This window comes from Erpetoichthys calabaricus, chromosome 5 (genome assembly GCF_900747795.2).
Source record: "Erpetoichthys calabaricus chromosome 5, fErpCal1.3, whole genome shotgun sequence".
Lineage (NCBI taxonomy): Eukaryota > Metazoa > Chordata > Cladistia > Polypteriformes > Polypteridae > Erpetoichthys > Erpetoichthys calabaricus.
Genome location: NC_041398.2, coordinates 233,151,061 through 233,167,852, shown reverse-complemented (window position 1 = coordinate 233,167,852; position 16,792 = coordinate 233,151,061). Strand labels below are relative to the sequence as shown.

The 16,792-nt window shown below is 39.0% G+C and overlaps 1 protein-coding gene across 1 annotated transcript in view; it reads left to right on the top strand.

The window, feature by feature from the left end:
• etfdh (electron transfer flavoprotein dehydrogenase) overlaps positions 1-16,792 on the top strand; it is a 46,967-nt gene that overhangs the window by 16,130 nt on the left and 14,045 nt on the right. The window contains exons 3-7 of the mRNA XM_028802657.2: positions 571-800; positions 5,868-5,949; positions 9,132-9,250; positions 12,144-12,221; positions 16,433-16,579. Of these exons, the coding sequence (XP_028658490.2) occupies positions 571-800; positions 5,868-5,949; positions 9,132-9,250; positions 12,144-12,221; positions 16,433-16,579 (656 nt within the window). The remainder of the gene's footprint in view (positions 1-570; positions 801-5,867; positions 5,950-9,131; positions 9,251-12,143; positions 12,222-16,432; positions 16,580-16,792) is intronic.

Below are 16,792 nucleotides of genomic sequence, written 5' to 3'. Positions count from 1 at the left end.
AAAATTGCTGGAAAAGTAGTTTAAAGTGACATGGCAGAATGTGCTATCTTGTAGTTTTTCCAGTGTATTGTCTTGCTAGAACTCCATGGCACCTTTTTTCTTTTTTATGTAGGCAGCCTATTCTGTTAGTTCACAAGGATGGCCAAACCGTTATCCTCAATGCTATTTAGGACCTGAATATTTATCAGCTGTCAGGGTCAAGCTCCTGTGATACATGCTGGTTTACATCTGGTATCTCCTTGCATTTTCTTTGAAGTAAAAGAGACAACACAATAAACTTGTTTACTGATGTAGGGTTATTTTTTGCACAAGAAAAAGAAATTTTTATAGTAAACATTTTCCATGAAGCCCAAAGATACTAGAACAATGTTTTGGAATTTGCACACTTCAGTAGCCTCAGTTAAAGCCAAAATTCATGACAACACAACTAGAAAGACACTGGTCAAAAACTGAATATACTGTACCAGGGTGTAGTACTCATAAACAACTACTGTAGTTGTTGGCATTCACCTTTTATTTTTAATTGTAGAAGACTAATGTTTTGCTGCAATATCCTATATTTTTTTTAAGGGATAAGTATGGAGAGGTTTGCAGATGAGGCTGATGTCATAATAGTAGGAGCAGGACCTGCTGGTCTTTCAGCTGCTATCCACCTCAAACAACTTGCCAGTGAACAAGGAAAAGAACTCCGTGTGTGTGTGGTGGAGAAGGCCTCTCAGATTGGCGCTCACACTCTCTCAGGAGCTTGTTTGGAGCCCAAGTCATTACAGGAGCTTTTCCCAGACTGGAAAGAAAGAGGGGTAAGTATATCAAATGTATGGTTTATTCTTGTTGGTATTTGTGCAGTACCTAAGACCAAAGTGAAAAGTGACTTTCCCTCAGAACCAGTTTAAGGTTGACAGTGGAGGTGATTTACAGTCCACTTGTCCCTCTTGACTTTCTCTACCTAAAAGCTGTAATTTTCAGCCCTAAAATATTGCAGTGTACAATCTTATTTAATTTATAGCAAAATCGATTGGAGCGATTCTGCTCAAAACCAGTTGTCTTCTAGCACTGTGCAATAACAATAACTAATCCAGGTTTCATTGAGGTTGAGTGATTTGCATTTGAGTTGTCATGTTAAAAGTCTCACATCTTGACATATACGTATACAATACATGAACATCACTCTGAAAGTGGTTAAATCATTTTCATGGATATATATACCTATGGTATATACAGAATAAGGAAATTAAAAATCAAATAACCAAAACTGAGTAAACTCTGCTGTTTGGCATCCTTGTGTGTCCCACACTGAACATGGACCAGAGAAAGCAAAGGAAAGAGTTGTCTGGGGAGATCAGAAAGAAAATGACAGAAAGGCATGTTAAAGCCAAAGGCTAGAAGACCATCCCCAAGCAGCTTGATGATCCCATGATGATAGTCACAAATATTATTAAGATATTTAAGGTCCATGGGACTGTAGCCAACCTCGTTGGACATGCCCGCCAATGAAAAAAATAAAACCCAGAATGGGCAGAAAAATAGAGAGAATGGTAGACGCAAAGACAAGGACAACTTCCAAAGAGATACAAGCAGAACTCCAAGGTCAAGGTCCATCAGTGTCTGATCACACCATCTGCTGCTTTTTGAGCAGCAGTGGGCTTAATGGAAGAAGACCTAGGAGGACTCCACTGTAGAAAGAAAGACTTAAAAATGCCACACTGGAGTTTGCTAAAATGTATATTGACAAGCCACGATGCTTCTGGGAGAATGTATTTTGGACAGATGAGACAAAACAGGAGCAAATCACATCAGCTCTGCATCCACAGTTGAACAAATGCAGCCTTCGAAGGAAACAACACCATACCTACTGTAAAACATGGAGGAGGCTCAGTTATATTTTGGGGCTGCTTTGCTGAGTCTGTGCAAGGAACAATGAAATCTCAAGACTATCAAGACATTCTGGAGCAAAACATACCGCCCAGTGGCAGAAAGCTCTTTCTCAGTCACAGGTCATGGATCATCCAACAGGATAATGAGCCAAAACACACGTGAAAAGCACCAAGAACAAAACATTGAACTATTCTGAAGTGGCCTTTGAATCCTATCAACCATCTATGGAAAGAACAGAAACATGCATTCTGGAGAAGACCCCCTTCAAACCTGACAAAGCTGGAGCAGTTTGCTCAGACCGAGTGGGCCAAACTACCTGTGAACAGCAGCAGAACTCTCATTGAGAGCTCTAGGAATTGCTTGTGTGCACTGATTGCCTCTAAAGGGTTCCATCATTTTTGTCCATGCCGTTTTCATTTGTGTTATTATTTGAAATATTCAGTTGAATCATAACTGTAAAGCGAAGTGTGATATTTCTTAAATAAGGAAAAAATAATAATGGGTGCCAATTACTTTTGTTAGTTTCAGGTTATTTCAGAGACAATAATGGGTTCTTTTTTTTTTTTTAATGGAGGAGTACCAACAAATTTGTCCATGCCTATAGGTGTACCAGTGAAGGACGGCAGTATTAGAAGAGACAGATTTCTTAATAGTGGTGATTTCTTTCTTTGGATTTGCTGCTTGGAAGGCTGGTTAACTTATTGGTCATGGAATGAAATAGACAGGCAGTGGCGTGGTGGTTAAGGGTTTGGACTTCAAACCATGAGGTTGTAGGTTCGATTTCCACCACTGACACTGTGTGACCCTAAGCAAGTCCCTTCACTTGTCTTTGTAAAAAAAAAAAAAAAAAAAAAAAAACAATAAAAAGAAATGTAACTACTTGTATCTCAAATGCAAGTCGCTTTGCATAAAAGCGTCGGCCAAATAAATAAATGTAAACTAGTAAACTTCATTGAGTTTTCAGATTTGAAAGTAGAAAAGGGTGACAATGATTAGCACACAGAAAGGCAGCATCACTTACTTGATTGAGAAACTACTTGTTTTGTATATAAAATGTGATTCTTTGCATAGTTTTGACATTCAACTTTGGCACGTACTTGCAGTATTCATTGTTTAATGTTGGCTGTTTTGGTTAAGGCTGTACATTTAGTAAATTAAATCTGGTAAACTAAATGTATATTCTCTCTCTCTCTCTCTCTCTCTCTCTCTCTCTCTCTCTCTCTCTCTCTCTCTCTCTCTCTCTTTCTCTATATATATATATATATATATATATATATATATATATATATATAATATAAAATATAAAGTGCACTGCCATGTGTGCCACAACTGACCACCACAACTCCACACTATAGCACTTATAATCCCTTCAAAAAGTATTCATACCCCTTTGCTTTTTATGCATATTGTTATGTTACCAAAATCATTTTAGGAATTTTTGGAAACTTGTAAAAAGCTGAAATATCCCATTGACATAAGCATTCAGATGCTTTACTTAGTTGAAGCCCCTTTGACATCAATTATAGTCTGGAAGCTTCTCACACCTGGATTTGTGGATTATCTGCCATTCTTCTCTTCAGATCCTCTCAAGTTCTGTCAGGTTTGATGGAGACCATCAGTGGACAGCTATTTTCAGGTCTCTTTAGAGATGTTCAATTGGGTTTAAGTGTGGGTTGTGGCTGGGCTGCTCAAGGACATTCCCAGAGTTGTCCCTAAATCACTACTGTGTCGTCTTTGCTTTGTGCATATGGTTAGTGTTCTTTTGGAAGGTGAACCTTTAGCCCAATCTGAGGTCCAGAGTGCTTTGAGACAGGTCTTCATTAAGGATAAGTTTACTCTGTTCTGTTCTCCCTCCACCTTGACTAGTCTTCCACTGAAAAACAGCTCCAGAGCATGATGTGGCCACCATGCTTCACTGTTAGAATGGTATTGCATAGGTGATGAGTGGTGCCTGGTTTCCTCCAGACATGATTTAGAATTGAGGTCAAACAGTTCAATCTTGGTTTTGTCAGATCAGATAATCTTGTTTGTCATGGTCAGAGAGTCCTTTAGGTGCCTTTGTGCAAATTTCAAGCAGGTTTTCATGTGTTGTCTGGCCACGTTGCCCTAAAGCCCAGATTAGTGAAGTGTTGTAGTGGTGGTCGTCCTTTTGGAAGTTTCTCCCATGTCCACACAGGTTTTCTTTATCTTAGTCAGAGTGACTTAGGTTCTTGGCCACTTTCTTGCCAAGGCCCTTCTCCTCTGTATGCGCAGTTTGGCTGGGTAGCCAACTCTATGAAGAGTCGTGGTTGTTCCAAACGTATTTTTTTTATGAATTATGGAGGCCACTGTGCTTTTGGGAACTTTCAATGCTGCAGAAATTTCTTTGTAGCCTTCTGCCGATCTGTGCCTCGATACATTCCTGTCTTTAAGATCTGCAGACAATTCCTTTGGTCTCATGGCTTGTTTTTACTGTGATATACATTGTCAACTGTGGGACCTTTGATAGAAAGGTGTGTGAAAAACCAGAGAGTCTGAATACTTTCTGAAGATACTGCATTTCCAGTGGAATAGTTCAGTTATAGGTTCACCAGCAATAACATTAAACTGATAAGCCTAAACATTTTGACCACTCCCATATGAAGAGAATGGTGTCAACTATTATAACAACATTGCATGACAAAGTCAAGGATATGTTGGACAGTAAGCTGATATTAGGTAATTGTAATCGAAGTGCTGAATACGGAAGATATGGGCAGGTGTAAGGACCTTAGGAACTTTGATAATGAATAAATTTTTATGGCCAGACAACTGAGTTAGAGCATTTCTGAAACTGTAAGGCTTATGGTGTGCTCCCAAGTAAGCTGTGTTGAGTACCTACCGACAGTGGTCCAAAGAGGGAAAAACCACAAACCACTGACAGGGTGTAGGTTGGCCAAAACTCATAGATGCAAGAGGTCAACAGAGGCAGTCCCTTCTGGTATAAGCCGACAGAGGAGTTACTGTTGAACAAAAAAACAGCTCATTTTAATGATGGGTATGGGAGTAATGTGTCACGACACAAAATTCATTGCACCCTGCTGCATATGGAACTATGTAGCTGAAGTCCGGTAAGAGGGCCCATGCTAACCCCTGTGCACCGTCAAAAGCACCTACAGTGGGCAAGCAAGCATCAGACGTGGACCTTGGATCAATAGTAGAAGGTCACCGTGTTGCATCAAGTGGGTTCCTAGGTACGTGTGCATTGTTACCTTAGAAAGAGTGGGCCAGCTGGTTTAGAGAATGTGATGATTTGGAAAATATACTACTGGGAAGCCCTGGGTCCAGGGATTTATGTATATGTTAATTGATCTGGTAACACCTACCTAAACATTGGTGCAGACCTAGTATACCCCTTCATGTTAACAGTATACCTGATGGAAGTGGCATCTTTCAGCAAGATAATGTGCCCTGCTCCACTGCACAGACTGTTCGAGAATGGTTTGAGGATCATGGTGAAGAGTTCAAGGCATTGCCCCTGGCTTCCAAATCCCCCAGATCTCAGTCTAAGCAGAGCATCTGTGGGATATGTTGGAACAACAAGTCAGATCTGTAAAGGCTCCATCTTGCAGCTTAAAGGAGTTAGATGTCAGATACCACAGGGCACCTTCAGAGGTATCTTTTAGCATTCATTACTCATTGGCTGAGAGCTTTTTCTTACAGCACACAAAGGAGCAGCAACATAAAAGGTGGGTGGTGATAATGTTTTGGATCATCAGTGTGTATCATGTTTTTGGGGCTGTATCAGAACAATCTTCTGGGTCTGTATGTGTATCTTTTTGTGTTAATGCAATTTTGCATTCAGATTTGTTTCTATTCATAATGAAAATATTGGCAGTTTCTCCCATGTTGATGATGGACATGCGGTGGATATGCCATGCCAAATCGACGTTAACATCAGTTTGTTGGATGTTGTCATTTTTCCCAAAAAGAGAGGTTACTAATGCCCCTGCACCTTTTTTTTTTATTCTCAGGCTCCCCTTCACACTCCTGTGACAGAAGATAAATTTGGGATTTTAACCGAGAAGTACCGAATTCCAGTGCCACTTCTACCAGGCTAGTCATGCAACTGCTGCTAAATCCAGATATCGATGTATAAAACTGCCCCCTACGTGCTTGACCATTTATGAATCTAAGGAAGCAGTGAGAAGAATTGTAATGCTCAAAAATGTAGTTTTCAAAGGATTGTTTTTAACATGGTCTTCAATGAGGAGCATTTGCAGCAGTAGCTCATTAAAAGGTTCATGACTGTGTGTTTAATTTACAGTCTACACACAAAATCCAACTTGTATATTTTCCAGAAGTACTCTCCTTCAGCATGTTCAACATATAAACAAGGGCAAAACAGGACTAGAAATGAGTATATCAGAGGGACAACACAGGTACGACACTTTGGTGACCAAGTGAGAGAGGCTAGATTGAGATGGTTTGGGCGCGTGCAGAGGAGAAAAGAGAGGTACATCAGGAAATGAATGTTGAGGATGGAACCACCAGGCAAGAGGAAAGGAGGAAGGCCAAAGAGGAGGTTTATGGATGTGGTGAGGGAGGATGGTGTGGCAGAAAATGATGTAAAAAGACAGGGATAGATGGAGACTGATGATCTGCTATGGAGACTCCAAAATCGGGGAAGCTGAAAGGAAAAGAAGACTCTCCTTCAACATATTCTCGTTGTTGTATCCACCAGTGCAATGAATTGGGCAGATTTCATGGTTGTGTCATTATTTTAATGATATTTAATAAACCATAGACATCACAATGTCCAGCCACAGCCAATGTCTAAGTCAACAGCTCCTCTGTGCTTTAACATTTGGGGTGTTTGTTAGCTTTGCTGTTGTTTTTATTGGTATTACAATTCACAAGGTGTTATCGTTGTTGTATGTTTGCCTCTCACTTTTCTCTAAGGCAGATTACAAGCTTGAGATTCAGTATGATCATTTTATTTTTTATTTTACAACTGAAGCATAGGCAGCTCAATTGACTTGCTCAGTCACATTGTGAGTCGAATGTCATTCTGTTTATCTGTCCTTAGTTGACTGGAACAGTCCCTTGCTTTTTTTATCAGCCAAATCATTGCTTCAATGAAATAAAACACTAATCAAACAAAAACATGCTCAGTTGGAAGCAGGAATTGAACTGCCAATCTTAGAGTTTAAAGTGTCATGCCTAAACCACTACAACAGTAATAATTTAATTCATTTAAGTAATTCATTTTATTTAAGGGCGCCTTTCAAGGCGCTCAAGGACACCTTACAAAAAGTCAAAAGAAAATTTGCCAAATCAAAGAATTAATAAAATAATGTAAATACTAAAAGAAATAAACAATAAATAAAAAGAAAAGAATACAATGAAAAATATCAATATGCATTAAAATAACATATATGATCATATAAGTACAACACTGTACAATCAAGGGGGGGGGGGGAGTAGGCAAGTTTAAAAAGATAAGTTTAAAGTCTGTATTTAAAGATGGGAAGTGAATCGATGCTGCGGATATCTTGAGGAAGGGCGTTCCAGAGGCAAGGAGCAACAAAGCTAAAGGATCTGGACGCCATGGTAGATAATCAAGCAGAGGGCATAGCAAGAACAGGTGAATAAATCTGTAGCTGATCTGAAAGATATGAAGGTGCCAGGCTAAGAAGAACTGTGAATGTCAATAGCAGAATCTTCAAATTAGTAAGGTATTTAACAAGGAGCCAGTGAAATTCACAAAGAATCGGGGTAATGTGTCCTATGGAGGTGGTTCTGGTAATAACTCGAGCAGCAGAATTCTGGACCAGCTAAAACTTATGCAGAAACCTGAGAGGGAGGATAGTCAATACAGAATTACAGTAATCAAAACATGATGTTACTAGAGCATGTACAAGAATAGCAGTACTATTATGTGTGAGGAATGGACAGAGACGGTTTATATTGCGAAGGCGAAAATATGCAGACCGGGTAATATCGTTAATGTGAGATTTGAAAGATAGAGTGCTGTCGAGGATGACACCCAAGCTCTTAACTTGAGAAGAAGGAGAAACTATAGAACATCAGTTGTCAAGGAAAAACTGTCAAGTTTGGCGAGAGTAGATTTAGTGCCTATGAGGAGAACCTCAGTTGTATCATTATTAAGTCTGAGAGTATTAAAAAAGAACCAGGTTTTTATTTCAGGAAGGCAGTCAGAAAGGGTGAGGGGAGAAAGGGCAGAATTGGGTTTGGTAGATAAGTAGAGCTGTGTGTTGTTAGTGTAACAGTGAAACTGAATACCAAATCTCCTAAAGATATTACTAACTGGTAGATGATGGATAATAAATAAAAGAGGGCCCAAAATAGAGCCTTGGGGAACACCACTAGTGACTGGGTTAGGCTGAGATCTACAATTCTTGAGTTGAACAAACTATAGAACCGGAGAGATATGAAACAAACCAAATGTAAGAAATGTCATAGATTCCAATGGAAACTAATCTATCTAACAAAATACTATGGGAGACCGTATCAAACGCTGGACTCGGGTCATGCAACACGAAAATGGTTGGCAGCTCAGAGTCGGCAGCCATTAGCAAATTGTTAGTGATTTTAACCAAAGCTGTCTGTGTATTATGGAAAGGGCAAAAACCAGACTGAAACTGCTCATATAGATCATTATCAGCTAGATTTGATTGTACCTGTGCTGCAACTGTTTTTTAAAGTATGTTAGATAAAAATGGCAGGTTTGAAATTGGTCAGAAATTGTATCAAATTATATCAGGGTCAGCACCTGGTTTCTTTACATATTCCTGCAAAAAGAAAAATAAGTGACAAACTGTCTTTATTCTAATGAATAACTGAATCTGAATATACTGCAGGCAGAGTGGTAGTGGTGTGTTTACTTTAAATGTATAAATGCTAAAAGTTATTGTAGATAATATCATTATATTAGCTAGATTGTAGTCTCTTGAGAACATTTTGAGCTATGTATGACTAAACCTTTTAGCCAATCATGTGATAGAAAATCTTTTTTATGCTGATTTTCTATATGCAAAAAAAAAATTATATTTGATTAATAAGCTTCAAAAGTGTGTTTGGTTTTTTGCATAGTATAGTTGTATTACACAGTTAATTAATAAATAATGGGTTGTCAGTGGTTAGGGAGATACTGCTCAATTGCTGCATCACATTTTCTAAAGTTTTCCACTCTTTGATTATATTAATTTTGTTAACAGATTTATATATTGGCTTTAGTCAGATCTTTTCATTCTTCAAATCTGTTTTCCTCATAGGTCTTCCAATGAGAAATCATGGGAATTATATTGTTCGACTTGGCCATTTAGTAAGATGGTTGGGTGAGCAAGCAGAACAGCTCGGTGTGGAGCTCTATCCTGGTTATGCAGCCTCAGAGGTAAATGTGACCATATGGCATCAAAGAACATGTTTTCATAAAATTAGTATTCCTTTGTTAACCACTTATGTTAAACACGCTTTCTGCTGACTGTTTTAATAATTGAACAAAATGCATCATTTTGATTAAATATTGGCTTGTATGATTAACCAAAATGTAATGCCTATGTCCACTTTTAAAAGAAAACAATATTTCATACTTGAACTACTATATGTCAGGGTTTTCATTTTTGATATTTGTCACAACATGTATTAGATAGATAGATAGATAGATAGATAGATAGATAGATAGATAGATAGATAGATAGATAGATAGATAACCAAAGTACCCAGCATTGCTGGTACAAATAAATAGGAGAAAAACTTTCTTTTGTCTAAAGAAAACCCACGCTGAGACAAGAAGACATACAGAAAAAAAGCTGTAATCCGGTGATACAATGAAACTGTAGAGCATGTGGTATGTACCTGTGGTCTTTGATACTGCGTTTTCGGCCATTGCAAAACTTGGTGTGTGTTGATAACAATGTCCTCCATCAGCCTTGGCACACTCCAGCTGCTTATTGTGTATTGTACTCCCCACATCAACGTTGGTTTTTGGGTTGCCACCCTCCTGTCTCCCTGATGTGACTTATAGCCTCCATTTTAAGTGAGACCAACAGCAAGGCACACATAAAATTTCATGAAAATCATTTCAGTTGATTTTGCAGGATTAGTAGACAAACAAACAGACAGACAAGGCTTACGGTTATATTTATATACTGTAGATAAAATTGCTACAAAATGCAGACCAAACTTAAGTGATATAATTTAGTGCTGGGATTGGTTCCTGCCTTGTGCCCTGTGTTGGCTGGGATTGGCTCCAGCAGACCCCCGTGACCCTGTGTTCGAATTCAGCGGGTTGGAAGATGGATGGATGAAAATAAACTGCAATTGATCTAAATTTTAAAAAAAAGTCCCATCATTCTGTTGAATTCTTTGGCATGGTTATTTACCCGTTTTGCACACTAAGGACCTTATTTCAACAGTCAGATCACATTTTGTCTGTTTGTTTGTTTGCTAATCATGCAAAAACGCCTGAGCCAATTTTCACAAAATTTTGCATATATGTTGTCATTGGTCCAATTTAAAATATAGCCTATACTGTGTTACACTTTCATTGGTTGTAACAGTGGGGCAACCAACAACCGTGCATTATTTGAAAACAGCTAAGTAGATATTAATGAAACTTCGCATGCATATTACTGTTGATACAACTTCTAAACCAGACTTGAAGTTCTTTTAAAAGTTCCATCAATGAATGGGGTTGTAATGTAGGGTGCTGAACCAAAACGGTTCAGCATATTGTAATGATTTCACCATATTGTTCAGGTTTGGCCCTACTTACAGTGAAAGCGCTACATTCCACATCAGTGATTCATTGGAAACAAGGGTGGCAGGGTGTGGTCTGGTATGCTTGGGGACCAACACAAACATCAGAGAAATCCAAGCTTTCCTCAGACATCTGATGCAGTAATGGTGTTGTTGAGCAATAGCAGAAGTGTTTTGTGTATACTTAAGTTCATCTGTAAGGTTTACTCCAAGAAATTTAGAGCAGCTCACCATCTCTGCAGCATCTCCTGAAATATAAATGGGAATGTTGTCTGCCTTCTAGCTCCTTGGTTTTACTGACATTAAGGATGAGATTGTTGTCCTGGCACCACTGACTTATCATGTAGACCTTTTCTCTGTTGGCCATTGTTGTTGAACAGCCCTATATGATGGTGGTGTCATAAGCACATTCAATGGTGTAGTTGGAGCTGTGTCTTGATACATAGTCATAGATGAACAGGCCCTTTGGAGTACCTGTGTTGATGGTCAGTACAGAGCGCTTCCAATCTGCACATGGTGAGGTCTGCCAGGTAGGAAATGCAAAATCAAGTTACAGAGGGTGGCACTAAATCCTACACTGAGGCTTTCGGTTGTAAGCTTTGCTGGTAAAACTGATTTAAATGAACTATAATTTATAAGAAGGAGTCTTCCATAGTATATTTTATTATCCAAATATACCAGAATGGTATGAAGTACAAGAGATACAGTGTTCAGTGAATTGGATTGTGTTTGTGTTCCAGTTTAGGCAATTAGTCTGTTTTTCTCTAAAAAAGCAATAGTATGGCTTTAGAAGTATTTTTTTTGTAGACGTTTTGGCTTGGGGTCTCATGGTAGCACACTGGTAAGGAGACCAGGGTTCATGTCCAGGGTCCTCCCTGCGTGGAGTTTGTATATTTTCCCATGCAGGTTAGGTGGATTGGCGATGGTATATTGGCCCTAGGGTGTGTTTGGTGTGTGTGTGCGTTCTCCCTGCGATGGACTGGCGCCTGCCTTGTCCAGGGTTTATTTCTGCCCAGCACCCTGTGCTTGCTGGGATAGGCTCCAGCACCCACCCAAGACCCTTTTCAGGACTAAGCGGGTTAGAAAATGACGGGACATGACGTGTTTTGGCTTGATCTGAAGAAAATTACAAGCTTGCATCACAGTAACTAAAATGCAATATATTTATGTCACAATTGTGCTTTGAAATCCATTTGACAGTTTTTGTTGCAAATTAGCAGTAAATTGTAAGAAATACACTTAAAACTATTAATGCTGCTTAACATTTTGTTATTTTAAATTCACTAATGTAAATCATATTTTAACTGTATTTACAATACATACAAGTGGAGTGGTGGCCTGTGTGAAGCTGAATAATGATAATCTGACTGAGAACAGCATAAGTCTACTTTCATAGACCTTTATTGTACCGTATAGAAATGTATTTTTTGAAAAGTTACTTTTCTCTAAATATGCATGTCATTATTTTTTCTTGGAACAAATGCAGAGAAACTCACTCTTTGTGTTATTTACTTTTCTAATTTTAGGTTTTGTTCCATGAAGATGGCAGTGTGAAGGGAATAGCTACAAATGATGTGGGAATTGCCAAGGACGGATCACCTAAGGTATGGCAATTAATGCAGATTAAGTCCCATAACCCAAAGATATGCACAGTAGGTTAACTGGTGACTCTGTGTTGTTCTGGTGTGAGCAGGCAAGTACAGTCATCTGCATTAGTGGCATCCTTGGACTCAGTGCTGCTAGGAAACACTCCAGCTATCCAACACCTGTAAAGTATTAGGTGGGTTCAGAATATGGTCCTTCAGTTGAATGTTCATGGCTGGTTTTCAGACTAATTACCAGTTGTCAAACTTTAATAAACCGTAATACACCTGATCACAGTAATAGCAATTTACTGTATAGGGTAGGGTCTACACTCCCTTTACATGTGAACCATTTGTAAATTTGTGCCAACTTTAAATAAAAGATTAAATAACTAGAGCACAATTGGTATTATTAAAGAGTATATTAAGTCAACTTAAAGCCTTAGACTTTTTTTTCAGTGCTTAACTCCAAATATTCTTTAGGTATCAGTTAGTCCTGTTGCATGAAGGAATTAATCAGAGCAAAATCTATGCCCTACTGTATATTGTGAATTTCCCATTGGGATTAATAAAGTATCTATCTATCTATCTATTGTAGACACGACTGGAAAATTTACTAAGAAAAAGCTAGAGATCATCTCATGACATATTCATCACTTCTGTATTTTATATCTTTTGGTAAAATTCTGTGTTCTGCATTGCAGAAATAATCTGTAGACTTGATTTTCGGGAACAAGTAAAAATCACAGGGAGCTAAATCGGGCGAATAGGGAGGATGATCGAGGACAGTAATGTTTTTGTCAGTCAAAAACTGCTTTACGGAAAAAGCATTGCGCGCGGGAGCGTTGTCTTGGTGAAGCACCCACCCCACTCTTGACCTGGGTGTTGAACATCTTCCATATTTTCTTGTCCTTCCTTGAAATGTTTGTGCCACTCAAAAACTTGTATGCGAGACAAACTGTTGTCACCGTACACTGTTTTTATCATTTCATAAATTTCTGTGGCCGTTTTGTTCAATTTCGCGAGAAATTTGATGTTGATTCGCTGTTCGATTTTTTTTTCACCCAACATTATAGCGACAAACCGTGTAGCAATTGTTGTGCAAATACTGACTGGGCCATTCACAGGATATACATAGCTGGTCGGCGCTTTGAGAGGACGTGTAGGAGGGGATATAGTTCTATGATTCACGTTCAGCCGACCTCCAGACGGTTTTCCAGGAAAGCCCCAAGCCCAGTCCGGTTATTTTTGTGTCTCTTCTCGTAATGTTTGACTTGTCTTGATGTCTAGTTATGCAAGATGTTGAGCTTTTTAGGGTTTCACCATGTTTTCGGGCCTCTTGACCCAAAAAAACTCTAAACCAGTAGGTGTCTTGAGGAAAAATGTTCAGAAGGACTTGAAGTTGTGCAGGCCAGATCAACTGGCCCCAGGGGTTCATCCTGTAGAGCCGACTTGGGCATTGTATGGCCCATGGTGTGGTTCTGTATGGCCCATGAAAGATGTGGACGGCAAGTACTTGCCTGGGCGGGTCAGTCTGCATTGGAGCTAGATGTGACTGTGCAGGTGCAGATCAGAATTGATATACTGTATATGGGAAATTGTGGGAGATTGCATAAGGGGGTGAGATAGAGATTGTTTGTGTTATATTGAATAAATGGAGATGACACCTGTTGTTAATCTGTGTCCTGTCTGCATTTTGTGCAAAGACACAACAAAAAAGAGTGGTAAAAGACGAAAAGTTAATGTGGAAGACAGATCATTCAACAAATCCTTCCAACAAAAATACCCTAAGTATTTTTTCACAGAGATTAGCGGTAAAGTAATCTGTTTGGTATACAAAGAACACATTGTTGCATTTAAAGACTACACCTTGAGCCTTCACTTTCGAGACCAATTATGCCAAAAAATACAGAAATTCATCTGAAGAGGAGAAGGTGAGGACTGCAGAGGAACTGTTATCTAAACTGCAAAAATATCAAAGCTTAATAGAAAAAAGGAAGGAACAGTAAAAACCAGCTATATATTAGCTCATAAAAATGCCAAAAGAAGAAAAACATTTTCTGATGGAGAATTTGTTAAAGAGTACTTATTGAAGTCTGAAGCAATCCTTTGTCCAGTGAAGGAGGGTGCGTTTGTATATCTGTCTTTTTCACGGCGAAGTTAAAAGATGGACTGAGGAAATTGTAGAGAGTGTGGTACTACAGCTGAAAGGCATGGTGGAAAATGTTGACTTCTTCCCCTTGGCCTTGGATGAGAGCTGTGATATTCAAGACACCTCATAGCTGCTGATTTTTGTGAAAGGAGTAATGAAAGACTTTGAAATGACAGAAGATCTGGCTTCTATGCAGTTTGTGAACCGTAAGGATTTATTTACAGAAGTTAGGACTACAGTGGGAAGAGTTAGTTGGTGTGACAACTGATGGCTCTCCCAATTTGACAGGCAAAAATTTTGGACGTTTAAAAAGGATGAACAAAAAAGTGGCTGAGATTAACCCAGCCCAAAGTTGGAGGACCTGCTTGCAGGGCTGGATGCAGATTAACATCATATCCAGGACGAAGCAATTGTAGGTTAAGGGCCTTGCTCAAGGGCCCAGTGGAGCAGAGTCACTTCCGGCGTTTAAGGGATTCAAACTGGCAACCTTTCCGATTACTGGCACAGATCACTAACCTCAGAGCCACCACTCCACCTCATGTGGTTGATGTTCTAATAAACACCGCAAATTTCCTCAGGGCTAGGGCATTAAATCACAGACTGTTTGTTACACTGTTGGAGGAACATGAGACTGATCACACTGATCTGGGACACCACACAGCTGTGAGGTGGCTAAGCTTGGGCAAAGTGCTCAAAGAGGTCTGAGATCTGAAATCGGAGATTTAGGAGTTTTATCAAATGAAGGGAAAACCCAACCCTGATCTACAGTAAGCAGCACTGAGTGGCTATCAGGTTTAGCATTTGCTGTGGATCTGACTGCACTTACGAATGAACTGTATACAAAATTGCAAGGCAAACACCTATTTGCACATGATATGCACAGCCTAGTCAAGGCCTTCATGAGGAAGCTGCAGCTTCTGTTTCATCAAGTAGAGAGGAACACATTGACACATCTTCCCACACTGAGAGGGAGGAATCTGTCCGCTGATCAGCTTAACAGATATGCAGCCATGTTCTATGCACTGCAGGGTGAGCTTTCCTGGATACTTGAAGACTTCAAAGCAGTGGAAAATGTTCACCATCTCTTCTCCATCTCCCGGACAGTGTCCCCAGTGAGGTGCAACTTGAACTTATAGACTTGCAGTCTGATGCATTGCTGACAGAACACTTCCAAGTCCGTGCCATTACTGATAATTCTACAATTCTCTGAAAAAGAAGAATTTCCCACACTTGAGAAGACTAGTTCAGAGAATGCTTGTCCTCTTTGGATCAATATACATATTGAAATTCAACAAATTCAGGTTCAAGTCAGTGATGACCATCTGTCTGCTGTACTGCGAATAGCAATATCAGCAATTACAGCTAACTTCAGTGCACTAGTTGAAGCTCATCAGAGATTTAGTTCTTCCCACTCACCTGTCAAAGGTACAAAGATAGTAAAATACCTTTATCAGTGATTAATGTAGTAAAACATTATTTATTTATTTTTGCTTTACACAATCAGGAATTGTAGGTTGTGTTAGAAAGCACGCTATAGTGTGCATATGTGCCATGGTTCAGTAAATCATGCAAAACCTGTGAATATGTGGTTTATATCAATTTTATTATGGAGCATTTAAGAAATATAACATGTTTACCATAATTTAACAGTTGACAGAATGTGTTGTGTCCTCCTTAACTAGCTGGTTTTCTCATGTGGCCCCCATAAAAAATAGTTGTCCACCCCTGCTTTAGAGGGATACATGGGGTCAAAGTTACTCCTTTTCACAAAACTTTGAAACAAATGGAGATAAGTAATATAGGCATGTGGAGTCTCTTTTTATGCTATTTCGAGGGTGCTGATCACACATTTTAATATTTCAAATATTTGTCAAAACTATTCTTGTTTATTATTTACTTCTACTTCAGAATATAAATCATTATATTTCTTATGAACACACCAAATTAGGGTGGCTTACACTAATTCAGATTTTGTATGTTACTTGGCTGGTGAAAATGAAAAAAGAAAATGAAAAATAAATAATAAATGTGCATGATTAATTGATTTAAAGACTGATAATTTTTTTTCTTCAATGTACAGGAAGTATTTGAAAGAGGAATGGAGCTTCATGCTAAAATAACAATATTCAGTGAAGGTTGCCATGGACATTTGGCAAAGCAGCTATATAAAAAGTTCAACTTGAGAGAGAAATGTGAACCTCAAACATACGCAATAGGACTGAAAGAGGTGAATAACCTTAGAAGTACCATTACAATTTATCATTTCATGATGCACATGATTCGAGCCCACTAGGCTTGCACAGTTTTGCTTACCAAGTTGTTGAGATGTGACTGTGACCCTCCAGCTGTTTACTTTCTCCTGGAATGCCGCTGACTGCTTCTGTCGTCAACTGGCCCTATCCTAATTATAAAGGACTTTATAGTGTCCTGATTTGTTTAT